The 27782-nt window shown below is 37.4% G+C and overlaps 3 protein-coding genes across 3 annotated transcripts; all 3 read left to right on the top strand.

The window, feature by feature from the left end:
* The first annotated feature begins 484 nt into the window (after positions 1-484).
* On the top strand, positions 485-3651 carry LOC106914364 (tubulin beta-4B chain-like). The gene is made up of 7 exons (XM_088011651.1): positions 485-891; positions 1071-1179; positions 1571-1681; positions 2222-2466; positions 2565-2887; positions 2991-3335; positions 3407-3651. The coding sequence occupies exons 1-7, from the start codon at positions 835-837 to the stop codon at positions 3549-3551; spliced, it is 1335 nt and encodes a 444-aa protein (XP_087867777.1). The 5' UTR covers positions 485-834; the 3' UTR covers positions 3552-3651.
* A 3027-nt stretch (positions 3652-6678) lies between these two features.
* On the top strand, positions 6679-12482 carry rab30 (RAB30, member RAS oncogene family). The gene is made up of 5 exons (XM_014981010.2): positions 6679-6852; positions 7999-8097; positions 8183-8266; positions 8376-8559; positions 9863-12482. Exons 2-5 carry the CDS (start codon positions 8005-8007, stop codon positions 10111-10113), a joined length of 612 nt encoding a protein of 203 aa, XP_014836496.1. The 5' UTR covers positions 6679-6852; positions 7999-8004; the 3' UTR covers positions 10114-12482.
* A 1027-nt stretch (positions 12483-13509) lies between these two features.
* prcp (prolylcarboxypeptidase (angiotensinase C)) lies at positions 13510-27353 on the top strand. The gene is made up of 9 exons (XM_014980998.2): positions 13510-13970; positions 20916-21056; positions 21488-21589; positions 21699-21880; positions 22063-22220; positions 22855-23027; positions 25317-25484; positions 25573-25760; positions 26522-27353. The coding sequence occupies exons 1-9, from the start codon at positions 13797-13799 to the stop codon at positions 26766-26768; spliced, it is 1533 nt and encodes a 510-aa protein (XP_014836484.2). The 5' UTR covers positions 13510-13796; the 3' UTR covers positions 26769-27353.
* Positions 27354-27782: the final 429 nt, after the last annotated feature.

The raw sequence follows: 27782 nt of genomic DNA, 5'->3' as shown, positions 1-27782 counted from the left end.
ATTTTTGATGATAAATACAGAAACAAGCATAAAAATGAAAACATCAACAATAGTGATAGTAATATTATAATAAAATAATATTCAGTAAAAAGTAGCCTACAAATGCTTTGATGTTGGGCGGTGAGGGACCTGGATAATGGGTAGGGGGGCGCTGGCCCAAAAAAGGTTGAGAAACACTGCGCTATACAAATAAAATTTTCTATAATAATACCGACTGAAAAGTTAGTCTTAGTTTGAGCCCAAAAACATTTAACGTAACCGTTAGCTAAAAAGGTATTCGTAGCCGTTGTTTCATTGCTTTGCTGTTCAACCGGAATAAGAAAAAATAGGTACAGGTAACCGTTAGCTTGAAGGCTGTCTGGACATACAAAAAGAAATAGCATGCCATTAATTCATTTTACATTGTTTATTTATTTTTGCTTTGATTGCAGATTTATTCTTTATACCTTTTTTGAAAACTAAGTCATAAAACTATGACTCCAATTTCGTTATGCTTGTGTACGTTGACAATAAAATACTTTACTTACTTTAAATAGTAGTGGTTACATTCCATTTTAAACCAATTTTCTTGTAAGTACAGAGATAAAACACCAGCGAGGCTGTTAAATGTTTTTGGTTACTAAGATGTCACAAGTGCGTTGCTCAAGACAATCAAAATTGAACCGACCAATCAAATGCCGTTCATGACTTCCACATTGTCCAATCGCGTGTGTGGCTTTCCATAATAACTGTTAAGCATAATTTTTTACCCCATTCATTGAAGGACTGCAGCAGGCGCAACTTTGCTCGTTAAAAAAAAAAAGAAAAAAAAATTCTCGTTGAACTTTCATAGAAATGAGGGAAATTGTTCATCTTCAAGCAGGCCAATGCGGCAACCAGATTGGAGCAAAGGTAAGAAAAATATTTGTAAGACTGTGGCCTAAATTCGTGGAGACACCGACCGAGAAGTTAGTTTTAGTTTAAAGCCAAAAAGCTTAAACAGTTAGCTAAAATGCTATTCATAGCCGTTGGTTTCCGTTATGTTGCCGCTCAACCCGTTAGTTTAATATTTGTTTCCTCTCTCTTTGTAGTTCTGGGAGGTAATAAGTGATGAACATGGCATCGATCCAACCGGGGTATACCACGGAGACAGCGACCTACAGCTGGACAGGATCAACGTTTATTACAACGAGGCGTCAGGTTTGTTCATACTTTGCTTCACAGATGTTTACTTAGTGGAGGTGAAGTTATTAAATATCTCAAGAAAACATTTTGGTACCGTTACCGTCCACCAGAGGACCGTTACATGGCCTAATTTGAATTTAATTGTTACTAAGCAACTGTTTCAATGATGCACAAAAACCCAAGCTACAGTTTGCTACCATTTTTCTTTCATAACTGCTAAAAACGAATTATGACAACAACTACCCCAAACAATTTATAATACACATTTTCATGTTGATATGCATTTCATATTGTTTTCCAGAAATCATTTCTGATCTTTTTTACACCATTGTCCAGTTTTGTTTAGTCAAGCATGCGAAGATGTCACTGCAAAATTGCATAATTTTCCTCTCCCTCTCTCTATTAGGTGGAAAATATGTCCCTCGTGCAGTGTTGGTCGACTTGGAGCCGGGCACTATGGACTCAGTGAGGTCTGGTCCTTTTGGGCAGGTGTTTAGACCTGACAATTTTGTTTTTGGTATGTATATTACTGAAAGCATTTTGTTTTGGTTTAAAAAAATGAAATGACCATATAGGCCTGCCAACCAAAACTGGAATGATTATTTTCTGTTTAATTTCTCAAAAGTTTTTCTTTTTTTTTACACACAAAGAAACTTGGGTTCAGTTGGTAATTGTCCAACAATATTGGCATAAAGCTCCACAAAATAAATAGATTTTATTTCAGTTAACCACGCATTTTTAAAAGAAAAAGAATGTTCCTTAATGTAAGACAGTCTACACCACTAGATATGATTAGAAGAGGACAGAGTTAAGGTTGATGTTGCCATGCTACATAAATTGATGGATACATTAACACATCCAGGTGTTTGAAAGAAACCACTTGATTTTGTTGAAGTTTAAGAAATATGGAAAGAGAAAGGCATTTAATTAAATTGTTCCTAAATTTTACAGTTGATGCCAACTAGTCAATGACAATGTCATTCTCTAAATGAAGTATTGCACTTTTCATAAAGCAAGCTGACTTTTTTTTTTAATTAAGTATTTTGATCTCCAACAGGCCAGAGTGGCGCTGGTAACAACTGGGCTAAAGGCCACTACACGGAAGGAGCTGAGCTGGTGGACTCTGTCCTGGATGTGGTGAGAAAAGAGGCAGAGGGATGCGACTGCATGCAGGGCTTCCAGCTCACCCACTCCCTGGGAGGAGGCACTGGTTCTGGCATGGGCACACTCCTCATCAGCAAGATCCGGGAGGAGTACCCAGACCGCATCATGAACACTTTCAGTGTTGTGCCATCACCTAAGGTTTATATTTCGCATTCACTTGTGTTCAGATATGATGCTTTGCCTCATAGCTGTTTCCTTCAAATTTTAAACTAGGTATTCCTCTCTCCCCATGGCAGGTGTCAGACACTGTGGTGGAGCCCTATAATGCCACCCTCTCTGTCCATCAGCTGGTTGAGAACACTGATGAGACCTACTGCATTGACAATGAGGCGCTGTATGACATCTGCTTCCGTACATTAAAACTTACCACTCCTACCTATGGTGATCTGAACCACCTGGTCTCGGCCACTATGAGTGGTGTAACCACCTGTCTGCGGTACCCTGGTCAGCTGAACGCCGACTTGAGGAAACTGGCTGTCAATATGGTGCCGTTCCCCAGACTGCACTTCTTCATGCCAGGCTTTGCCCCCCTGACGAGCCGAGGCAGCCAGCAGTACAGGTAAAGATCCTGCCCCCGAAACCACTCTTGTATTATAACTATAATGTTTATAATATAATGTTTTTACAAACATAATTCTTACTGAATGTCTGTCTTTTCCAAGGGCCCTGACAGTTCCTGAACTCACCCTGCAGATGTTTGATGCCAAGAACATGATGGCAGCTTGTGATCCGCGCCACGGCCGTTACCTCACAGTCGCCGCCATCTTCCGAGGCCGCATGTCCATGAAGGAGGTGGACGAGCAGATGCTGAACGTGCAGAACAAGAACAGCAGCTACTTTGTAGAGTGGATTCCAAATAATGTAAAGACAGCCGTCTGCGACATCCCACCGCGTGGACTCAAGATGTCCTCCACGTTCATCGGAAACAGCACAGCCATTCAAGAGCTCTTCAAGCGAATCTCTGAACAGTTCACTGCCATGTTCCGTCGCAAGGCTTTCCTTCACTGGTGAGTAAGACTCAGTGAGCTACAGTAGTGTGCTGGTGCATTGCGTAGATTCTGACGCTGTCATGTCACAGGTACACCGGTGAGGGTATGGACGAGATGGAGTTCACCGAGGCAGAGAGCAACATGAATGACCTGGTGTCGGAATATCAGCAGTACCAAGACGCCACCGCAGAGGAGGAGGGAGAGTTTGAAGAAGAGGGTGAAGAAGATGCCTAAGCTAATGTTTTTTTAAAGTGGGGGCTGCAGCTACCTGGGAGGCTACCACAAGGTGCCTTACATAACTGGATGGAAGATAAGAAATAAATGGAAAATTTTTGCTCTTGACTAATTTTTTGCACTGGTGCACCTAATGTTTTTTCTTAGATGCACCAGCACAGTAGTTAGATATACCCAAAATGTTTGACCTCATGGCATTTTTAACATTGCACTTTTAAAGGTTGACTTCTTTTTTTTTTTTTTTTTTTTTAATCACTATTAAATTAAGGTAATATTGACCTGTAAATGATTAAGAATAATGTCCATTTTCAGGACTTTTTCCATAATTCTTTATTTGAAGCAGAATTACTCACCGTGTTTAAAGAGCCTCTGAGCTGAAATATAAACATGTCAAGATAAATCAAAGAAAATCTAAATTAGAAGGTGTTTGAAGGGCTACGGATCTTGTGAACATCTCGGGCTAGACATTTCATTACATTCAAGTCATTTTTCTCGTGAAATATTTCCAATTTGAACTCAGTGAAGGGAAGTTTTTCTTATGTAGCATTAAACTATATTATCATGTCAACCTCTACTGATGATGTGTGTGTGCTGCCATTGAAGCCATAGGTGCATTGTGCTTTTTCAATGTTTCAATACAAAATGTATTTTAACTGGCTGCTTAACACATTATCTCAAAGAGTTCAAGGCTGCCCTCTAGTGACAATAGTAAACTATTACAAAACATTTTTCATTATTTTAGTAAGGGTGACAGTTTTGGTTGTGTTCAAAGCATTTTATGATCATAATTTGTCATCTGTCACTATTCACACCAGGTTTCATGGCAGCAGTGTTTGAACAATACAATGTTTAAATTACCCTTCATATTTTGAACTCTGCAGACTTGAAGCACTTGTTTAATGGCAGACCATGTGGTTTCCTGGATTTGCTTCTCTTATAAGTTTGCTATTAACACTTATTATCCAAGCTATTTTTATTTGTAAATTTGGCTTTACATGAGCTAAGTAGTGTAAGCTCTAAGGCAGGGCTGTCCTTGGAGCCATTTGGAGCACCTTCAATTGTTCCTGTGTGGACCATTAGAAAATGTGGTTGATGCAGTTGGAGACTTTTTTATTCGTTAATTAGAGCACAGATATTACTGACAAATTAAAAATTTGTCTTTTATAATCCCTAATTTTTACTTTCACTTAATTTGACAGACTTCTACTTAGAAACAAACTTGGAGAACCCTAAACTGCTTTTAATTAATTTATTAAACCTGGTTGCTGGCATTTTTTTTAGAGGGAGTGGCCCAAATCCTATTCTCATTGCTGAGAATAAGCTGAATGTTTTCTTTATCTTTTTATCCAAGCCCAAACAAATTTGCAAACTAGATGTCTTTTTATTAATAATTCAAAAAAACTCTAACTTTTGAATCTACAGTGATTTCCTACAAAAAACTCATACTTCTTTAACTGTTTAATTAGAATTGTTTGCTTAGTTTACTGTTGAGCCCTGAAAAAAACATACTGTAATGTTGTTTATGGTTTTAGATTTTTTTTAATTTTTAGACCCAAAAGGTTTGGACACCACTGCTCAGGTCATTGAAACATCATGAGTAAATATACACAGAAGAACACTTGGTTCTTGCAGATTAAATGAGAAAACCTGACTGTGTGTTGTGAAAAGTAAATAAAGATAAGGTTTGACTGCAAATAGCACCCAAATGTTGCCTTAATATATTGCATGACGCAATGCTCAACCTACCTTTGCTTATCAATTGCAGTCTTTGCCTTCAGTTATGCACTGAATAAAGCTACATAAATGCATAATAATGTTAAAGCATTTGGCAGATGGTATAATCCAAAAACTTACAAAAAAGTAAATAACATGAGTTTAAAATTAGAAATATCTTTTCTTGTTCCTCATTGGGGAAATTTATTTGTAACAACAGCATCAGTACCAGAAGGCTCACAAAATATCAAAAAGTTACAATAAGAGTAACAATAACATCAATAACACGATTTGAACATTGAAAATGCAGCTCAGGTATCAGAAAAGATGTACTACGATCCAAGGTATGTGTAACAGAGTAAGATTACTTTCTTTCCTTGAATGTGCATGACTCCTTTCGTTCCAAGTCTCCGTTTAAAATACGGTACTCAGTTTTGTCTTGGTTCAGCCTGCCAATTTAGTTTTCATATTTTGTATGTATTATGATGCCGGTTCCTAAAGGATTCCTTTAGGATAAGAAACTCCCCACCGTCACAAGCACCATGACAATAATGCCATGACAATAATGTTTAAATTGTTTTATTTAGGCTTACTGTGATCTACAATCTGTGCAGTCCTTGATTTCAGCTACCACCTCTCCGTAAGGAAGTCAAGGACATGTGTGCAAGCGAAAGAAGTGTCCGGGCACAGAAAATGAGGACTGTTTAAGTTCCACCTACAATGGGTTCTTTTGCGGCAGCTGCGACGTTGAGTGGCAGTTTTGTTTCTGTTTTGTTTTTATTTTATTACTTCATTTTTGGTAGAAAAGCACGGAAATCTGGTGGCTGTAAATGTCATCGGTAAATTTCTGTGTGACAATGATTAATGAAAAGTGCAGTAAGAATAAAATGCAGATTATCATTCTTTATATTCATACATTATAACCGAAAATGCATTCTAAAGCAGTGCAGACTCCTTGATAATAAATAATTATGTAATATAAACAGCATTTAAAATTTTGATTTGTTCATGTTGTGTATGTCCGTGAACACAATTTATAATAAAATTTAGATATTCTTTAACTTTAAAAAAATTCCTAAACATTTTTAAATGTAAATTTTACTGCTTCTTTTTTCCAAGTGTCGCGAGGTGAACATGCCACTAGTAACATGGCGGACGCGCTCACGTATGGTTTTTAGATGTCTCCTAGCAACAAAGACAAGAAGACAAAACCATTTTTGTGAGCTAACAGCTAACTTTCACTTACGTAAGTGTTGATAGCTTCTGACTTTTTGTAATATGTCAAACTTAAAACACAAATAGTGTTTTAAACCAAAAGACATGTAGTTTATTAAATACAGTGGTGTTGAACTTGGCTGATTAGCAGTCCACGAGTGGATGTAAAGCTAATGACATCATTGAGTGCACTTTCCTCCTCCCTCCTCCTTGATCAGACAGGCTGCTGCTGCTGCTACTGAGCTGCCTAGGACACACAGCTCTCAGCCGGGGGAATTATGCCCTGCCCAGCAGCGGCTGCTTTGCCTATTTGAAGAGCCGAACCTATGCATACCAAGTAGTTATAAGTCCGGGGATATCCCCGTGATTATTGGTAAGTGCAAACAGTTTTTTGCGTTGATGCAGTGCTCTGACTGTGATTTTTCCCTCCCTCCTGCATCTGCAGAAGCTGCGAAAATGGCTAGAATCGCAAGGTAGCGTCGCTATTAGCTACTGTTGCTAGCTTCGCTCTACTAGGTATCAAGTTAGCTTGAAGATAAATCATTTTTGACAGGGATTAGAATGTTAAATCAGATTAAACATGAACCGCGGGCCACGGTGTTTGGATTTAACAGTGGTAAAGGATTAATAAACTCGAAACGGTAAAGAGGAGCATATTACATGAAAGCTTAAGCTGTTAATTTAATGTCAAAAAACTACGGCGGAGGACATTAACATAGGTTCTTGTGAGTAAGCAACAAGCTATTTGTCTGCCTGAAATGCATTTGTGACGGGTTTGATTTGCAGGCACGACTCCCCATAGAGCAGGATAGATGTAACGGTGTTTTCCCCCTAACAATTCTATTAATGTTTATTAAATTCTGCTTTTACGCACACGCATTATAAATATTCGGGATGCACCAATATGGAAGCTTGGGCCAATACCCAATGTTTAACTCCTCACTTGACTGCTCCTAGAAATTCTGTTCATAAATGTTACAAACCGTTATTGCTGTTATGCCGCTTGTTCAGCATTTGCCAATATTGATAAATTTGGATCACTCAGATCTGTAATTGTAGCAAATGCTTGTTCTACAAGTATAACCAGTACAATCACAATTGCATGCTACTTCTCTTTAGATCTGTGTAAGTAAAGCATTTGGAAAACCAATTATCCATTATACACTACTAGGCCTTGGAGTATTACTTAAACATTCCAATAAAACACATTAAAGTTTGTGGTTATAATATGACGAAATGTGTTGAAGTTCAAGGACCATGAACATTTACGAAAGGCGCTTCATTCATAACAGTTGTGTATTTTTCAGTGTGTCCCAATAATGTAAAATTGGAGCATTGAATGTGTATTATAACCTTGTAACAGCTGACAGTTTTAGGTAATCAAAAGAAAAAAGTTATTGGTCATAATTGGAATCGTTCAGTCAGGTTTTTTAAAGATTGGTGATCAGCCAGAAAGCTTCAATCGGTGCCCCCCTTTTTGAGCAATTTTGTCATTTTGAATTTTAAAATTTCTTTACAGGTTATTATGAGCATGGAAGATTATGACTACCTGTTCAAAATAGTTCTCATAGGAAATGCTGGAGTTGGAAAGACATGTCTCGTCCGGCGCTTTACTCAGGTCTGTGTCTTGCCAATATGTTGTAAATCTTATCAAACACAAGAATGTCAGAGTTTTTAATTCTAAATTTCTACTTAAATTGTAGGGGCTTTTCCCACCTGGACAAGGGGCTACTATTGGAGTGGATTTCATGATTAAAACTGTGGAAATCAATGGGGAGAAGGTCAAGGTATACCCAAAACCACAGAGAGGTTTACAAAGTGGAGAAGAATGCTCTGCTAATGATTTACTTTTAAATTGCCAGATAATGACATGTGTCATTTGCTTCGTTTTTCCAGTTGCAGATATGGGATACAGCTGGACAGGAGAGATTTCGCTCCATTACTCAGAGTTACTACCGTAGTGCCAACGCCCTCATTCTCACATATGACATTACCTGTGAGGACTCCTTTCGGTGCCTTCCAGAGTGGCTGAAGGAGATTGAGCAGTATGCCAACAACCAAGTGGTGACTATATTAGTCGGTAAGAAAGTCCTGCTTTTTTTATACAAGATACCCTTTTATTAGGGATGAAAATATGAAATATGAAAATTTGGGCCAATATTGATATTGCTGTTACTGCTGATAATCAATACTTACTGATATATATTTTACATATGTATAAATATATATTTCATTACCAATTCTACACCTTTAAAAAAAAAGATCACATTGCTGACTTCACCACTTCTTCCTCACAATCCTGCACTGCATCACTGTTGCTGTCACATGACCAAACAAATGCTACATCACCAACCTGTTTCCTTCCTCCTCGGAAGCAAACCGTTACAGAATAGAAATATTGGTTATTAATATTGGCCATGTTTTATTTATCGGACCGATGCTGACATTAAGAAAAGACTAATATCAGCTGATCCCAATGTAAGTGTCAATATATCATGCCTCCCTACTTTTCGTTGTCTGCAATGCACTAAATGTTTTTAATACCTCCAGATTAAATCACATTTTCCTAAACATAGCCTCATTTTGTAGCTATGTGTTGTCATTTAATCTCTTTCTTTTTTCATTTGGTATCAGTAAGCAACCTATTACATACACATGTACTCAAAAATATTCTCTTTAGAGTGAGCTTTACACGAAAATGCTTATATTTCTTTTTGTCACCTTCCTAAAATTATTGCCTAAATGATATTTTGCCAAAAGTGATATTTGCTTTTGGCAAAGGTGATGAACTCTAACTGAACTTTATAGTGAATTATTTTCTGAACTTAACATGATATGGGCTTTAATGCTATTTTGGTTTTGATTTCCTTTTGGGTTAGTTGAATCTTGCCAAATATGACAGATTAGGTTCTCTGAGCAAACCAAATGAACTCTGAGGATCCTTCCACTGAATCCTCTTTCAATAGACTATGAATATATTATAGAAAATTACTTACAGTTACTACTTGCCAATGCAGGTGCAAAATATCCCCTCAGAAGTAACAAACTGATACATGGTTGGAAGTAAACGGCCCACAGGGTATGAAACAATAGAATCTCCAATAGCACCAGTTTTTAACTAATTTATCCAAAACAAAGCCCTTGTCTTGTTTGTTGATTTCTGTGAAATGTCAGTCAAAAAAAAAAAAAAGACAAATTTTCTGGGATAAAGCACTCCCACTCAGAGCCTTTGTTGAAATTCATCCCCCACATGAAGGCATACACATACACCTCCATGCCCATCTGTTTCGTTACACACTGTTCTGTCAGAGTGGCGCTCAGAATAACATTTCCCGACGTACGTGACGTTAATTGGCTGATTTGTTTTGCCCGTTCACTTTTAGGTAATAAAATAGATCTGGCAGACAAGAGAGAGGTTCTCAGGCAGAGGGCCGAAGACTTCGCTCAGGCTCAGAGCATGCTCTATCTGGAGACGTCGGCCAAAGAGTCCGACAACGTCGAGAAACTCTTCCTCGACCTGGCGTGCGAACTCATCCGAGAAGCCAAGCAGAACAAGCTCGACAACAATGACACTGCCCCAATGCCCGGAGAGGGTAAAACCATCAGTTATTTGAACTGCTGCAGCCTCAATTAAAGGGAGCTCAGCTGCCCGGCTGCAGTAACTCGGTAGCCATTGACTGTAGAGCGTAGATGGCTGAGCCCCAATGCCTCCGTCCTGCTAAGATGGCATAAAGCCAACGCTTAGTTTGGTCATGTTTTTCCCATGCCTTTTATACGCAGTACAAAGGAGCTAGTTGATTTTAGTTTTTAAAAGTGCTACTATCATTAAAGCCAGTATCCTCACTGGATCAGGATGAACAGGTGCACATCAATTGATTTAAACATCATCAAAACGTTCATTTAAATCACTAATTCAATTTAAAAAGTGAAACTTACACATTATGTAGATTCATTATGAACAGAGTGATATATTTTCTCATCTTTCTCTTGACAGTACTCCATTGAGTCTAAATGGGGTTTTGCGCAGGCCTGTTTGTTTTTTAATTCAGTACATTGATACCATGGTCATTAATGCAGAGATTGGAAGTTTTGGCAGTGTGGGCAGGTGTCAAGATCTGCTGGAAAAGGAAGTCGACATTGCCAGCAGAAGGAAGAGTGAAGTGCTCTTCCATGGTAGGTGACTGTGCACTTCAGAAAACGCAGTGCTCCAACACCAGCAGATGACTCGATTTCCCAAAAAATTACTAACTGTGGAAACTCCACACCAGACCTTAAGCAACTTGGATTTTGTGCTTCTCCACTCTTCCTGCCTCCAAATGAAATACACATTTTACTTTCATCTGAAAAGACGACAGTCTTGATGTTTTTTCTCCTTAGATAAGGCACCTCTGACACATCTGACATCATCTCTGATTCAGGAGTGGCTTAACACAAGGAATGCCACAGTTGTCATACATTCCCAGGATACGTCTATGTGTGGGAGTGTCAGTCCACAACATCTGAATCTACACCAAACTCTTGAGTGGCCTTTGCTTCACAATACTTTAAAGGCTGCAGTTATCTGTGCAGTTATCTGTCCTTCCACCAAACTTTCCAGTGATATACTTTGAAACAGAAGTCTGTGAACAGCCAGCTTCTTTAGCAATGCCTTTTTGGTATCTTACCCTCCTTTTGGAAGGCCACTGCGACTCTGCATGATACCTGCCACGTCAGTTGTATTTCCAATGAAAAACTTGGAGATGCCATAATATTTCTACATTCAAAATCCCTTTTAGAAATATATTGCTCTGTGTGTAATGAATTTATAACATTTTAAAGGTTTCACTTAACTCGATTAGTTATTTTTAAAAAAAAAATCATATCCCAGTTTCTTCAGATGCACTTATGTTTGACTGATAATGTGGGTAATATGGGTAGGGCTTAGAAACGGCAGGACTTTCCAGTTTGGCCTTTGGGATTAATTTCTCATCTGACATCAGTATTCACCAGCAGTATTATGAGAGAGCAAAAAGTTTTGCCAGGTATATTGTTACAAATCGGATGACAATTTTAGTGAACATTGGGGTTTATTAGTTGTCAATAACATGTTTACAAGCACTACATTTTGGAGATTACAAGCTGAAAATGTAACATAAAATCTGTTTCCCTCTGCTCTGAGAATCACGTCACCATGACAGCTTTGTCATTTTATAAATCATTTTTATTTGCACCTGTCATTGCATACTGTGAAGCATTTTTTTTTTCCCAAATTTGACTTTTTACTTGCTGCTAGAACATGTTTTTATGTCATGAAAACTGAACCACATATAAAACCTACAGTATTGTGTGTCGCTATTAATATTTTTTTAGTATATTGGCAGTTTTAGTGATTGCTGATTTAGTTTGAAGCAGTTGGAAAGCCTTCTATCAGTGAAACTTCTAAGTAGATTTTTCCTTATGATTGTCAGCTGTTTTCGTTAACATACACGTGAATATTACTGCATTTGTCAGTGCTGGTCATGAAATAGTTTCAAGGGGGTGTGTCCATGTAATTTTATATAACTTGTTGTATTTCATACTATGCTTTCTGTGAATTTATTTTGTCGTCAGCATGGTAGTGTCTAAAATTATCTTTTATTCATTTGCCATAACTACAGGCTGCTGTATTGCACAATACCATATACTGCACACTTAGTTTTGTTTTCTTTTTTCTTTTTTTTTTTTAACTGTAACACTTAGTGTTTTCTTGTACAGATTTATTACTGTAGTACATCTTGGCACTTTTATTGTATGATTTTGTACCTTCAGTTTTTTTCTCATTTGCTAGAAGTGCCAGAGTTATGTTATTTCTTGTGCTTTAGGTTTAAGAGGAGATACTTGTGCTTAATTCTTTACATCTTCCTGTCAACTTCAATGGGATTTACATCTGAAAGGCTGTTTGAATTGTTGTACTTTTTCCTTTTGTGTACAAAAATAATCCCTAAATTACTGTGTATATTATTAAACAGCTACACTAATTATTGACTATTTGCCCTGTGTTGTTATTTTTGCTTGTAATGGCCAGATTTTCTTAGTTTTTAAAAAATATTTTAAGCAGTTCATTCTCTGCACGTTTTACCAAAAAATGAGACAAAGCAAAATATACAGTCATGCTAAATTTTCAGGCTTTTAGAGTTGGCATGTAAGTTTTTCTGCTTTAGAAAATTGGTTAGAAATGAACTGACAACTCTATTAAATGTAATCTAGGGTAGTAAGTAACACTGAAATGAAATAAATGTGTAGGGCTCTATTATTGAGCATCAAAGTTCTGAGCACTACTGAATCAACTTTGGAATTTGTTGCATCTTTCTTATAAAGAACTCACACTCCCATCAACCATTGCATGGTAGCGGACTAGACGTCGCAGTGTGCTCAGTCTGAAGACTCGTCGGCCATTTTGTGAGTGGCACTTTTAAATCTCTTGGTTTTCCGAAAAAAAAAGTATAAGTTTATTTTCAAATAGTTTTTAATGGACATCTTAAAACCAAAATTTAACAGTATGCTTAAATGCACCTAAGCTTACCCTTATTTAAGTCAGAGGAAGAACAAAACTTTCTATAGTTTGTCAAAAACTGTTGCTTAATGGATGTTACTTCCAGGATAACTGATCTCTGAAATTATAGTTCTGAGAAACTATTTGGATCAGTTTTTGTCATATCAGAAAATAATATTCAATATTCAAATTTTTTTTAGAATAATAATATGAATGTATATTTAGAACTTACATTGTTATCCATGTTAATGATTTCGACTCAGCATGTTGAAAACAGAAAGTGGAGGATTTTTTTGTTGTTTATTTGCTTATTCATTCATGAAATATCGTGTGTGAAAAAAGAGGTCCATCACAACAGGGCACACAGTCACACAACTGCTAGAATAGAAATATTCTCTGTAGCTTTTTATGGCTGAACTAAAATTTGCCCCTCACAATGTGGTTGCAAACTTGACGTACGTCGCTGACGCTCATGCGGCGTACGCTCATTCTTGTCTATTTCTGATACGAGCCATCTGCTGTGTGTTTACATCTCCGGTAGCTTACCTAGCAGTGTTAGTTGAGTACTTCCGGAGACTCTGGCACCTGGTGTCCGCTCTTCAGAAGCGGACTTCAGCCGCTGCTCACATGCTAAGTTGACACTGGCTTGAATGGTAACACCTCTCCGGACCTGCTGACAGGGGGAATCTCACTTCCTGCCTTCTACGGGAGAAGTATACTTATTGCAATCGCAGCAGAGATCATGCGGCAGTGTTGACCACGGAGAAGATCGGCACACCGAGGGCTGTGATTTACCCAGGAGCAGAATGATGGCCGGAGGCAGGAGTTTGGACACAATTGCAGCTACCTGCATCGTAACGTTGTGTTTGGCATGTTTGCACGTGACCTCTCTAAAGTCACAACTTTTCACCAGACTTGGAGGGTTACGTTACACCACGGAGCCTCCCATCAGCTATAAAACATTGTACTTCGATCAAAAGGTGAGTGATTTTTCAAAAATATTTTTTTTCTTATTTATTCTTGCTGGACGTGACCTTTAAAATAATAGACCACTTAAATGTATTCTTTTGCTGATGTCTTCCGCTTTTAATTCTTTCTCTTTCACTTCTCCTTTAGTTTTTTTTTTTATTAACTTCAGTAGGGAGATACAATGATACCTATATGTAGGAAACTTGCATACATGTGCTCTTTCGTAAGCATATCTGGTATTAACCCCCACATTATTAAAAAGATATGACCCAATCTTGCAAAATAAAACGGTGTATTTCGTTGTTTACACTATAATGTTCAAGGTTCCTATATGTACAAAAGTCAGGGGAAATACAGAATTAGATTTTTTTTTTTCATCAAATACAGAAAAAGTTGTGTGGTTTGATCACAAAGATAGAAAACATTCATTTGTAGACAATCATTTTTGTGTTGATTTTTATTCAGCTGACAAAATTCATCTTATATTTGCCCACATAAAAAAACTTGTTTTTGTTCATATTTATATATCAATTAGATTTTTAAAAACGCATACTTGCACCTAATAAAAAAAAGGGATCATTTCAGAGCTTTATGGCTAAACCCTCTTAGATCAGGTTTTTAACTTGGACTTATTATTAAACTGGATCCAGTTTAGGAGCAAAAAAGCTTAGACATTATGATTCTTTGTATTAGAAAACAATACAGGTATAACATACAGAATCTGTAGATTTCACAAGTTTAAGGAATAGTTTATCCAGAAATCACCCAGCTATCAAATTGAAAGTCAACTTCAGGTTTTGTTTGTTCTTTTCAGAATTTATGAAACACACAGAAGATAAAATCCAGTTTGTCAAATTTTTTACATGCGCTTAAATTTCCTCAAGTTATAATGAATTCCATCAAAGTCTGAAAATTTAGGTCAAAGGATTATGTAACTAAATGAACATTGGTTAAGAGTTCTGTTTTTTAAATAATCAAATTCATCCTATTTTCTACTGCTCTTCTTGGTTTCATTGTTTACTGTTTACAAAAAAAAAAAAAAAAAGAACTACAGAGCTTGCGCTTTCTAAAGTTCCCACTTTACTCTAACATATAGGAGTGCATGTGTTGTGACTGAAGACAATAGGTGTTTCCATCTGGCTTCCTGTAGTGAAGGGAAAGCCATCACAACTGGCTCTGTTCCTGCCAGCAGCACCGGAACCCTCCTGCCTGGCTGTCTGCCTAAAGAGGTCTCCGGGGCCCAGTGAATATGAAACGATTTACTTCTCATGGGGGTTTGAAAGATCTTCATTCAGGCTGCACATTTTCTATTTATCGTTACTTCACGGAGATTCAGATTACATGTCGGACGGTGTGCGGTGGTACGTGGCACATCTGCTCTTAGTCAAAACAAGAAACATCTGGGTGCAGTCCAAATATAAACTTACAAAAAGGCCATTCTTTTACATGTGATAAAGACACCTATACCTGAAAAGATTTAAAACTTCAACAATACTTCTTTTGTTATTCTGTTTTTAATTTGTATTTTTTTATCTGTCTTTTGTTGTTTTTGTTGTTTTAAGGGTTTGTATTAGACATTGATCACTTTGAGATTTCCAAGGTCTGATGCTGTTAAGTAAGAATGTCATAGTTTTGTGGTTTTATGTGAGTTTACACTTGTACACATCAGTCTCTGTTTGGATTAATTGGAAAATCCCTAATTTATCTATGAGATTTCAATAAGATAGCCAATAGCTGCTAATGTTGCACAAGATACAGAATTGGAATATTCCACAGAAAAAGACAGAGCACTTTCCTGTTTTTGCCAACTTCTCACTCCACATTTAGATATAGCAACATAAATAGCAGCCAATATGAGTCTGATATTAAATACAGCGAGGTCTTTAAGCATTGTCCTTTACCTTTTTTTAACATCTCACAGAAACCAAAAATAAAAAACTTTTATTTGTCTTCTCTCAGTAACAACTTCCACTTGTAAGAACTTTGCTGTCAGTGTGTCCTATTAGCTCTAATGATGCATTAACTGATTGGAAGAAAATTTTAATGTCTAGTTTCTGCTCAGATGATTACAACTAGCACAGTTTATGCCGCTTTCTTAAAGCAGCTCTAGATTATATGTGCAAAACACAGTGATACATTCACACCAGTCCTGATTAGTCTGCTTTAATCGAACTCTAGTTTGAAAGTCAGGTTTATTTGGAGAGGTGTGAATATGCAATCGAACTCTGACATGGACCAAAAAAGCAAACTCTAGACTGCCTAGAAACGAAGCTCATGGTTTGGTTGAAGTGAACTCTGGAGCCGTCCAAATACATCTGTGAAGGCCGTTCGGACTGAAGACCCCTACAAAAGCTGGAAACATACTACAGTGCATTGGATCCAACGTAAATTTAACCAAACCCGATACTACAAAAGACACTCATAATAGGTCTCCGCTCTCAACAATGTTTGGATGTGTGGACAATGCTCCACACCTGTTCCTGCCCACAGCATCCTGTCTAATCAACCGAACTGACAAGAAGATAAAGACCATTTCCTCACTCCTAACGCCCCCATCCCCCCATTGTCTCGTTTCGTGTGAACTCCTGTTCGCCAATCAGTGAGAAATGGTATGCTTCTTTGTGAAATGTACAACAAATAAGACCCTTGTTAACCTCTTTTCAATACCTGTCGGGTCTTCTGTTATCTGGAAGCGAAGATAGTTTTTTTTTTTTTTCTTTTTTTCCACACGTTGTAGTGCTGACTGATATGAACGTAGTGCCAGCAATTGTCATCAGGAAATCCTTTTGGCTGCAGTCTGCCATCAGACAATGAATGGAAGTGTCCTTTAGCATCCTTAAAATTAACTGCTAGAGTTAGCTGCAACTTGTGGTCTGTCTGTTTACTTTGCGACTCTGTAGGGTAGAAAACAAATTTTGCATCTTAACTTTTGCCGTAGTAAATATTCAAACTCATAGTTCCTCTCAAAAGTATTTGTTTTAATGTGTACATTTGTCCACATTTGCTCACATCAGTATATTTTGTTTGGATTTTAGAGTAACTCGGATAGTATAACTGTAAAGTATAAATACAGCCAGAATTGGCATTGAAAAGTTTTAGATTGTGAGTTTGCGACCTTCACCATTAAAAGAGTCATTTTTTCCCCGTCCAGCTAAATAAAACTTGTCTAGAGCCAGAAGTCTTACATGACCCTTTAGAAAAGATATATTATGGAAGTTTGTTGTTATGAACCGCCATTTTATTTCAATTTTTAGGTTTTACAATAAAGAAAAACTTAAAACTTTTGTAAAAAGAGGATGAATTTTTCTTCTACAAGATGTTTGTTAAAAACATGTTCCACCTGAAGACGGAAATTAGAACAACATATTGGTACTTTTAATGTCATTCTGTTGTGAAATTTCAACACAATTATTCGAACAAAAAAGTGTTAAGTCACATTTGTTGTATATCTATATTTAAAAGCTGGAGTTTGTTTTTGTAATTTTTAGCCAAACTTAAGAGCTTTTGTGGGATGTCCAAATGTCTGGAGCCACAGATGGCAGTCCCCTGGTTTAAATCAAAACCTGTTTGTGTTTGAATGGCCCAGTCAAAGTCCAGACCTAAATCAAACTGAAAAAGGGAAAGACTTAAACATTGTTATCCCTTAATATTCTCCATTCAGACTGAGATTTAGCTCTTTGACAAATAATTATTTTGGTCTCTAGATGTGCAAACCTGACAGATGGGTACAGCAAAAGTTTAGCAGATTGTTAGTCAGCTTATTAAAAACTTAAAATCTCAATTTTACAATTATACACTACTTTGTTTTGTTCTGTCACATAAGAAAACCGATGTGATTCAAAACAATTTTTTTACTACATATTAATACTTGAGGCTCCGCATTCCTGCTGAATATTTATTAAATTCAACTGAAATAGGAGATACTTGCTTTGGCCACAAGGTGGCAGTAGTTATTAAGTTCTGGGTGGGTTATGAAACCAGATTTACAGGTAGTGTGCTGTGCATACTGAGTATGGGGGTACATTTTTGCTGAAGCACTAAACTCCAAAAAGAGAGGTTTCTTTTTTTTTCTTCTCTAAATCCACATTTTACTAAAAAGAGATTTTGTTTGACAGCATTTTCACCTTCCGGTTCCTGGAGCTGGATAGCAACTCTTTAAAATCCTCTGAACACAGTTATAAATAATTAAGAATGTAAAATGTAAGAAATTCTTGATAAAAGAAGTAACTGAAGTTCTTTGTCCACATGTTACAGCATGTTGGGCCAGTAGCAGTTGGCTCTGTAGCCGAACTGCAGAACATTTCCTTTAAACCGTCTCATGGTCGTTCCCCTTCACCCTCGAAAACGCTGCCAAGTGAAGGAATTGAGGCTTGAATGAGCACACTGAGGCCCCCAGAATCTTTTTACTGTCACTGGCTCATAAAAACCCTGCCTCCTTTGTTTCTACCAAGGAGTGTACTGAGCGACGATAGAAGGGGGTAAAAACAAAACAGAAACATTTGTATGAAGTGCTGGAAGCTGTTTCAGGGGCCAAACTGCAGAGAAACCTCATGGGGTCGTCTTCACCATGAAGCTAAGCCTTTGTTCAGGAAAAAAAAAAAAAAAAAACTAGGCAAAATACGGTTGAAAGGAGAAGATGGCCGAGAATCCCTGAGGTTTCGTCAAAGGATATTTCAGAGCTCAACGAAGGTGGAACTAATGTGGCATTTTTTAAAAATGGTTCCAGCATTTCTCTTTACAAATTGGTGCTAATTACCCTAAAGTCCAAAATCGGGGCTGTGACCTAAGAGCAGCTTACATTTGAGAAGTGTGGCCAGAAGGTTCTCCTCATCTGATCTTCAGATTATACAGAACATTTATCTCATGGCTCTATCAGAGAAGGAAAAAAGGAGCTAAACGTGAATATAAGCCTAGCTGCTGGACATTTTAATGACCATATTTGGTCAGGAAAGCGCAAACTTCTTCTGAATAATAATAATATATAAATAAGATGACATGTAAAAGTATTTGTACCCCTTAAACTTATATTTTTCCCCAATATTCCCTATCTCATGCATGAAGCTGTGGCTGAGCTCTGGAGTTCCTTCAGTGACAGACTGCTGCATCTTATGTGCACAAAGGAGAGTTATCATAGATCCTTCCTAGCAGCTGTTACACTGTTTGAAAAAATATTATATATTTTACAGTAAAACACCAGCATCTGTAGTTGCAAGAATTTTACCATAGTAAATATGGCTATAGTGTACAAGACATGGTATGTATTATTTTGGCAAATGAGGGTTGAAATTAGGGTTGGAATTTGGTTTGGAAGACAGAAGACTGATCGTAATATGAGCAAAAACTTGAAGAGGGATTTTATAAAATCTGTAAGGGATACAAAAAACCCCCGAAACAAACAGGAGTAGTTGCATGATATGACTGCATTTTTAATATTTGAATGGCATCTCTAGCTGAAAGCATGTGGAAGTATTTAAATAACACAATGTTTTTAGTACAATCTTTCAGAAATTATGAGCTTAGGAGTTCATCCATTAATTTCAGTGGGACCCAAGATGATCACAAAAAGCTGAATATTTCTTTAACTGTTGTAGAGATCAATACCAAAAGACAGCTGTAATGTCCTGAATGAGCAGAATATGGTAAAAGTTGAAAGGTCGAAATAGCACAAAGTATTCAGAAGTAGTTAAGCCTACAGCATTTATACCAATAAATACTTTAGCAATGTACTGCAGACTATTAAAAGACTCAATAAATTTGATCAAAAGCTACTCGTATAGCACAAATACTAATAAATTACGTTCAGTGTGTCTGTTTCCTCGCCATCTTTTGTAGTGTCTTGTCTGCCAGTGACGGGAGCTGTGCAGGTAATTGAAGTATCCAGGTTGTGTTTCAGACACATTCCTCTGAGCAGTGCACAGATGATCAAAATGAGACAGAGGCTCAGTGTAAACACGAGCCTGGTCCTTTAGTCGCATTTAAATTGGATGTTAAATTGCCGTCCATGATGCCGTCTAAATCCTCAGTCCAATTGCAGAGTTAAGATTCACAATTTGTAATCAGTTCATGCTTCTGAATACAGAGACCCTTTTTCTGCTACAAAAGAAAATTATAATGATGATCTGACTCACTTGTCCTCTTATTACCATCCACCCTGCTCGCTTTTATTTGTTGATCTTTTTTCTTTTTTCCAAGGCAAATTCCTTTCTCTCATTTTGGGAAAGACAAAGTAAAATTGTGATAACAATGTGCAAAAATATGTAGCAGGTTTAGGCACAAAACTGACATTTATTGCAAATATATTATGTTTTTTGGCAGGTAAAAGGCTCCATATATGTTTGAGGAGGAGGGGGGTCAATGACGATTTCACATATCTAACAAAAATGACTTTGGCCTTGAACCAGAAGTATTTATTAGATGGTATTCTGTTATCACCTCTGGAGCAAAGGAATAGAAACATTTTGTTGTATCAGGGGCACTGATATAGCGCAGGAGACTTTGGGGTTATTACAGGACCGTGATACATTGAGATTGCAAACTTAGGATTTAAGACCATGAAAATTCTCAATTATTCAGGACATTTTAAAGATGTAAATTCAACTCTTAACCTTGGCAAATCTCGGTTAAACTCAGGAAAATACAGGCATGTGTAAAAGTGGACACCCTGCTAAATCTTCAGTTTTTATTAAAGCAGCAGTATTGTGTGTTTTTCAGCCACATAGTGCCATTTTATAGCACAGTGAAATAACTATTATTCCTTGAGTTGCTACAAAAATACTGTATATATCATACTATGTGGCCATTTTCTTTCTAAAGATATTCGATTTTGAAAAGCAAAAATTTTGCAAAAACTTTTAAAATACCTTTCCTATATTTTTTTTTGTGGAAACAAGGGATAAAGAAAATTATGTCTGTTGCTTTCAGTCAATATGTTACTGACCTGTTATCCTCTTTCACAGATTGATCACTTTGGATTCCTCCAAGATGGCACTTTTAAGCAGAGATACCTTGTGGCTGACAACCACTGGCAGCAGCCAAATGGACCTATTTTGTTCTACACCGGAAATGAAGGAGACATCACCTGGTTCTGCAACAACACTGTAAATATAAAGATGTCTCTCTGCATACTTGTAGTGTTTAGCCTTACATCAGGGGTGTCCAAAGTGTGGCCGGGGAGCTATTTGTGGCCCTTGAATTGATTTTGTTCACCCCCTGACCACAAGTCAAGAATGATTAAAGAAAATTGCTCAACAAAACAGAAAACAGTTGATGACCCCCTAAAAATTGGAAATTGCCTTATTTCTTTTAACAACCTTTTTTTTTGTATATTTGGGATATTTAATGATGTACAGTTTTCATAAAAAGTGTTTATTGTTAAGCAGGTAAAACTTTAAAGGAAAATAAAGCTCACAGTTAATTAATATTTGCTTTTTTTAATTTAATGAATTTTGTGGCCTCCCTCCCAGTAGTTTGCCACCAGGGCAAAACGTTCGTACCACTGCCTCCTGTAAAACCTTCAACTGCTTTTCAGGGCTTCATGTGGGAAGTTGCCGAACAGCTGGGCGCCATGCTGGTTTTCGCAGAACATCGTTACTATGGAGAGTCTTTGCCATTTGGTCAAGACTCGTACAGTGTGAGTTAAGATCCAAGTCACCAGTCTGCATATAAAAACAGATCTATAAAGTTAACGTCAAGAACCTGCACATGATTCTTAATTTAAAAGCATTTCACTCTGAATGCAGGACGTCAAACACCTGAATTACCTGACATCGGAGCAGGCCCTCGCAGATTTTGCTGTGCTGATTCAAAACATCAAGACCATTGTACCGGGTGCTCAGAACAGCCCTGTCATCGCCATCGGAGGCTCCTATGGAGGGATGCTCGCCAGCTGGTTCAGGATGAAATATCCAAATATTGTTGTTGGGTAAGGTTGTCATGCACAAGTTGCCTCATGTTTTGATATTTAAACATCTGAGAAAAACGTTTGACGTCCACCTTTACGACTCGCCTTGTGTTTGCAAATCTTCTCCACAGATGACGGAGGGAAGTGGATGTGAAGTTTTCGAGCAAGAAATAGATTCAGTTCTGTTTGTTCTTGGCTTTCAGGGCTTTGGCAGCGTCTGCGCCAATATGGCAGTTCCCTGACATGGTGCCATGTGGAGACTTTTATAAAATAGTAACGCAGGACTTTGCCAAAAGCGGCAAAAACTGTGACGCAAACATCAGGAGATCTTGGAAGGCCATAAATAACGTCTCCTCCTCTGGTGAGTTACAAGAGCTGGATTATCTGTAGGAAATAAATCACATCATGTCAGATTGTTTTGTAGTACCCTGAAGGAATTAGTGCCTTTTTATTTTATCCCACAGCATTTTTCTATAAAAGGATGTAACTTTTTAAAGTGTATTTTGAACATTTACAGAAGGACATGAACTTAAAAAGGATTTCAGAAAAGTGACTAGCCGGGTCTGTCGGACGTTCGCATAATAATAATAATAATAAATAATTCTGAGACTTATGAAAAATGGTGAATAACTATTAGATATCAAAAATGATTCTTGCATAGAACGGATTTTTGTATTTTCATAAGAGTCTTTGCTGCATCAAACACACAAATATGTGCCTCAGCTTTTCTGTGAATATTTTAAAGTAAATGAGTATTTACTTTTCACCTGAACAGCCTAATTTGACAAGATAATGGATGTTTCATTTACATTTAGAGTAGCAGCACATTTCTGACATTCAAACTGTAATAGCTAATGGAAGCTATGTTAGTTTTTTTTTTCCTTTTGTACCACAGGGGGGGAAAAAATCACACAATGAATAACATTAAAAATATTGCTTCACATTGTTGGGAAATTTTTTAACTGAATTACTTTTTTTTTTTTTTTTTCATCAAGTATCTGGTCTTCAGTGGCTGTCAGAAGAGTTCAGTTTATGCTCCCCTCTGAAAAACAAGAATGATGCTGTGAGCTTTAAAAGCTGGCTTCAAGAGACCTGGGTGAATCTGGCCATGGTGGACTATCCTTACGAAGCCAATTTCCTCCAGCCGCTGCCTCGCTGGCCAATCCAGGTACAGACTGGACTGGGAAATATGTAGTTCTCCCGCCTGGCTCGACTGAATATTATGTTTAATTTCTTTTCTGTCTTTTTTCACCTCGACTTTAGTTCTCCTACTTATTAAGTGCTCTGGATTTCATAAAGTGCTATACAAGTACAAACCTTTTACCATTTTAAATGCAGGCCACACTTTACAGATTTGTATTTTTCTACTTTGTACCGGCCTATCACGTAAAATCCTAATAAACGTGTGGATGAAATGTGGAAAAAAGAAAAAAAGTTAAGAATACTTTTGCACCATTGTTTGGGTGCAGTCTATTGAGATACTTTTTGGCATTTCACATGCTTTACACCAAGTTCTCCTCTCTCCTCACTGGGCTGCCCGCAGGAACCTCATTTTTCCACCAGTCTGATACTTTTCTGTTATTTATTATTGAGCCATTGAATGGATCCGCAAGCGTCATGTTTCATCATGTGAAATGAGCACTAAATGGTCACTTTGAGGTTTTACTGGCTCCTTTCTCTTAATGTATGCAACCCCTATGGGTGGTTTAAGCGGTTTAGGCAGCGGGTGCAAAGAGGAGCTTTTTTAATGACAAAGCTAATGTGATTATCTGAGTGAGTGTGAGAACGGGGTATTGAAGGCTTAGAGAAGGGAAATCTGTTGGCAGAGATGAATGTATAAAACTAATCCTATCTGAAAAGTAAGGAGAAGATGCTTTGGGGCTATTGCAGTGTTTTTTTTCTTTTTCTCTCTCTCTCTCTCCACAGTATAAATCTTTAGTTGGACATGTCTGTGGCCCTCCTCAGCCATCGACCACCAACTCCTCCCCTGCCCATAAACAAAAGCCTTGGTAACAAACTCCACTCTGATGCCGATCCCCTCCAACCTCTAAAAATAAAGAGAGCCCAGTTTTTCTGCCTCACAAAAGGTGCGGAACAACAGCGCCGGCCAATTCTGCCGCCGCAACCATAACAACACGCAGTGAAATCAAACAGGAGCTGAAACGCAAATATTTATCATTCACGCTAATAATGCAGAGAAATCAGCGAGTCAAACAAAACAGCAGGGACGAGATTTAGGCCTTTACATTTTTGAATTATTTAACTTGTTCTGTCTGAATACATGGAGAGTTTTTTTTTTTTTTGTTTTTTTTTTCTCTCACGCCAAGGTTAGAGTAATAAATTCAAGTTCATTCCAGGGAGTTTCATATGCAAATCAGGCGCCACCTTTATGCGTGGAAAAACACTTAATGGCCCAAAAGAAAGCATTCTTTAGTCTTGTAAAGAACTTAAATTTAAGAGAGTTTGGATGCCTGAATTTTTTTCACTCGCACAGAACTTTTAAAAGCTGACAAAACTTTGTTGCGAACAAACCTCAGTTGTTTTGGTTTCATTTCACTCCTTCGCTGTTTTGTACCTTTTGTAGGCTTAGTCGTTCCACACCTGACTATTTTGGGTAGGAAATGGGGCTCTCTGGTACAGTTTTTAGCCTCCGTAGGCATAAGGAACAGAACTCATTACGTTGGTTTCGTTGTCCCGTAAAAACAGTACAGGGTTCCACATCTTGTCAGTGGTATGTTCTGCTAGGAAACCAATACAGCTTTGCATGGAAACGGGTTTTGTCTGATTAAACGAAGCAAGCAAAATATGCTCAAAACTTTTTGACTAAGTTTTCTTTCACAATAGTATCTGTTTACTTGATTACAAACATTGGTAATACACGGCAATAGCATTTTGCACCTTTGTTGAGTTATGAAGAAACTACAATTGCCTCAAAGATGTAGTTTGAAACAAAACAATGACGTATATCGGTCCAGAAAGGGTAAAAAGGCCATTTTAAGGCTTTGGGATCAAAATCTACAAATAAAGAAAACATGAAACATCTCCCAATGAATGGCAGACGTACAAAATTACACCAAGAGTGGATGAAGGACTCCTCCAGGCAGTTACAATAGAACCCAAAAGAATATCCAAAGTAATAAAGCCCCCATTTATATTTGCTCTTATTGTCATTCAATAATAAGAAACAGAAATGTGGCCCTCAATAGAAACGGGGTCAGGACAAAAATAAACTCAAATTCAGAGTTTTCAGAAAATGACATACTGGTAGTATGTAACATTTGAGCATTTTTATGACCATTTATCTTCATTTTTAATGAAAATACTAGAGATATGAACTGGATTATTTACTGTTATGGAATAGAACTAGATCAACTTATAACATTTGGGTTTTAAATCATGATAAAACATGACAAGGTGTGGAAGTTACCTTTTTAAATATGCTGATTTTTTTTTTAAGGTGGTGTGCAAGTATCTTGGTTTCGACGCCACCGTGTCTGACGAGCAGCTGCTGCACGGTGTCGCCCAAGCAGCGAAGGTCTACTACAACTACACAGGAAACGCTCCTTGCCTCAACACTTCTCAGACGGCAACCAGCAGTCTTGGTGCCCTCGGCTGGTTTTTCCAGGCATGTAAAACACCTTAGGGATTTTCCGGGGTATCAGTGGGTGAGTTTGCCTCTCAGAGTGAACATATGTTTCATCCATCCACCCCAGGCCTGCACAGAGATGGTGATGCCCATGTGCACAGATGGAGTCCAGGACATGTTTGAACCAGAGGAGTGGAGCTTCCAGGCCTTCTCTGATGAGTGTAACTCCGTCTTTGGCGTCAGGCCTCGAGCCGATTGGGCTGGGACGGTCTATGGAGGAAAGAAGATTGGTTCCCATAGCAACATTATCTTCAGGTATGAGACCATAAGTAAATATTGCTTAGTGTGTTTGGGCTTATTAGGTGAGGAAACAACTTTTACCACAGGCAAATTGAAACTAATCAGATTGTTCCGTCCATACATTGCACAACTTTTCACACCTCTAGGAAACAGCTTAGCAGTGGTAGGCACACTTCTGCTAATGTGCTAACACAAGAGCTAATTCTTTGTTCAATGCTTTTGCTAATTTTGACAATGTTTAGTGCACTTAGCTTCCCCTATTTTTTTTCTCCAGATGAATTCTAATGTGCTAATAATCTACTTGGCTGTTTTGTAAATTTTCAGTTGAATAAAGTTTGACATGGGCGTTATTGTTTTGGTTATCAACTGTTAAGAAATCTTCAAAAAGATGTTTATGTCCATGCTCTTAATTTGAAGTGGTTGAAGACTGGTCATGCAGCAGTTCTGGAGCAAACAGTGAGAGGAACCCTGGACTGTTCCTTGTTCCACAATTTCTTAGACTGTCCAGTATCAATTTCTGAAGTATTTTTGAAAGACTGGTGATTTTGTGTGAAATAAAACTATTTCTGTATTGATGTGTCCATATCTTATGAGTCATTATCTAACTGAAAGACCCAATAATGACTCATTTCAAGTTTCCCTGAAGAGACACTCAGAGTTTTATTTAAACTATTTGTTTGATTCAGCTGCGTTGTGTTGCTTGACAGATGTTATAATGCTCTTATATGGTTTTGTGCCTTGCGTGCAATTCTCAGTGCATCTTATGTATTTTCTAGCAACGGCGGACTTGATCCGTGGTCAGCTGGTGGAGTCACCTCCAACATAAGCCAGTCTCTAGTTTCCATTATGATTCCTGACGGGGCTCACCACTTGGACCTCCGCTACAGCAACAAGCTCGACCCACCCTCTGTCCGAGCTGCAAGGGCCTTAGAGTTGAAGTATTTCCAGAAGTGGATCAGACAAGCTCAAAAGTCGACTGGAACTGGATTTACTATGTCCAAGAACAGGAAAAATTCTCCTTAAGATGTTATTGATGTGCAAGATTTAGCTTTAACTTGCATGACACGGAGTTTCATACGGTGCTTTCTGATTGAACAATGCCAAAGTTTGTCCTTTACTATGTAATATTTTTGTTGTTTGAGCTTTTCTTATCTAGTTAGAAACACTCCATTTTCAATGCCATAATATTTGTAAACATATTTTCATTCACATATCTGCTAAAAAAAAAAAAACTGCTGACAGAAATGCATTTTCTGTCCAGCTATTCAAACTATCATCTTTGAAATTTTGATGTAAAAACTGGCACATTTTCAATTTATTTATTTTCTTAAAGTAAAAGCAGATACGGCTTGTCTGTCCACATGGTGATATTTGTCTTCTTTTTCGGAAATCAGGGCTGTTTTTATATTTTTGATTTTTGAATCTAATTTTTGATTAGAAAATGACAATTTATCATTTTATTATCGTCATTCAGTAATTTGTTCTTTCTAAGTGTACTTATAGGAGCCTCAGGAGAAAGTTTTGGCACTAAATATGAATGAAACTGTTTGCATTGAAGTCTTTTGTTGTCCTAACGAGAACAATAAAGAAATTGTGCTGTTCAGAAAATGATTTTTTTTTCATCATTTTTAGATTTGTATTGAATTTATGTCTTTGTACAAACTACAAATTAATAATTGTCTCAAAACTATAGACACAGTGCCTTCTTGTACTCGCACCATTTAAACCTTTACATATTTTATCATGTTTCATGTCTCAAATAGAAACCTCAAAGTATTTTATTAAGAATTCAGATGATAAACTGACAAAGTGGAAGAGATTTAGCTGAAAAAAAAATGTTTATTCTTAAATATGTTATCTTGTCCATTTGTATTCACCTCACTCAAATCATTGTCCTTGCAGCTACAAAGCCATTCAAGGCAGCTGTCTTTTTTTTTTAGGTTAACCTATAAAGACACTATAATGCAGTAATCATTTCAACTAAGATAAACATGACTTTCTCTAGATCTTACATTAGTCCTTTAGTCCTAGAAATGT

This window comes from Poecilia mexicana, unplaced genomic scaffold, assembly GCF_051168715.1.
Source record: "Poecilia mexicana isolate PSO_F unplaced genomic scaffold, ASM5116871v1 scaffold_13, whole genome shotgun sequence".
NCBI lineage: Eukaryota > Metazoa > Chordata > Actinopteri > Cyprinodontiformes > Poeciliidae > Poecilia > Poecilia mexicana.
This window is presented reverse-complemented; position numbering and strand designations above follow the sequence as displayed.

What these genes read in the sequence shown, in the direction of transcription:
- LOC106914364 (XM_088011651.1), top strand. Translation starts at nt 835, where the DNA reads ATGAGGGAAATTGTTCATCTTCAAGCAGGCCAATGCGGCAACCAGATT. An exon ending in TTATTACAACGAGGCGTCAG is followed by an intron (nt 1,180 to 1,570) that starts GTTTGTTCATAC and finishes TCTCTCTATTAG; the next exon opens with GTGGAAAATATGTCCCTCGT. An exon ending in CGCAAGGCTTTCCTTCACTG is followed by an intron (nt 3,336 to 3,406) that starts GTGAGTAAGACT and finishes GTCATGTCACAG; the next exon opens with GTACACCGGTGAGGGTATGG.
- rab30 (XM_014981010.2), top strand. Translation starts at nt 8,005, where the DNA reads ATGAGCATGGAAGATTATGACTACCTGTTCAAAATAGTTCTCATAGGA. An exon ending in TCGTCCGGCGCTTTACTCAG is followed by an intron (nt 8,098 to 8,182) that starts GTCTGTGTCTTG and finishes CTTAAATTGTAG; the next exon opens with GGGCTTTTCCCACCTGGACA. An exon ending in AGTGGTGACTATATTAGTCG is followed by an intron (nt 8,560 to 9,862) that starts GTAAGAAAGTCC and finishes GTTCACTTTTAG; the next exon opens with GTAATAAAATAGATCTGGCA.
- prcp (XM_014980998.2), top strand. Translation starts at nt 13,797, where the DNA reads ATGATGGCCGGAGGCAGGAGTTTGGACACAATTGCAGCTACCTGCATC. An exon ending in AAATAACGTCTCCTCCTCTG is followed by an intron (nt 22,221 to 22,854) that starts GTGAGTTACAAG and finishes TTTTTCATCAAG; the next exon opens with TATCTGGTCTTCAGTGGCTG. An exon ending in TGCCTCGCTGGCCAATCCAG is followed by an intron (nt 23,028 to 25,316) that starts GTACAGACTGGA and finishes TTTTTTTTTAAG; the next exon opens with GTGGTGTGCAAGTATCTTGG.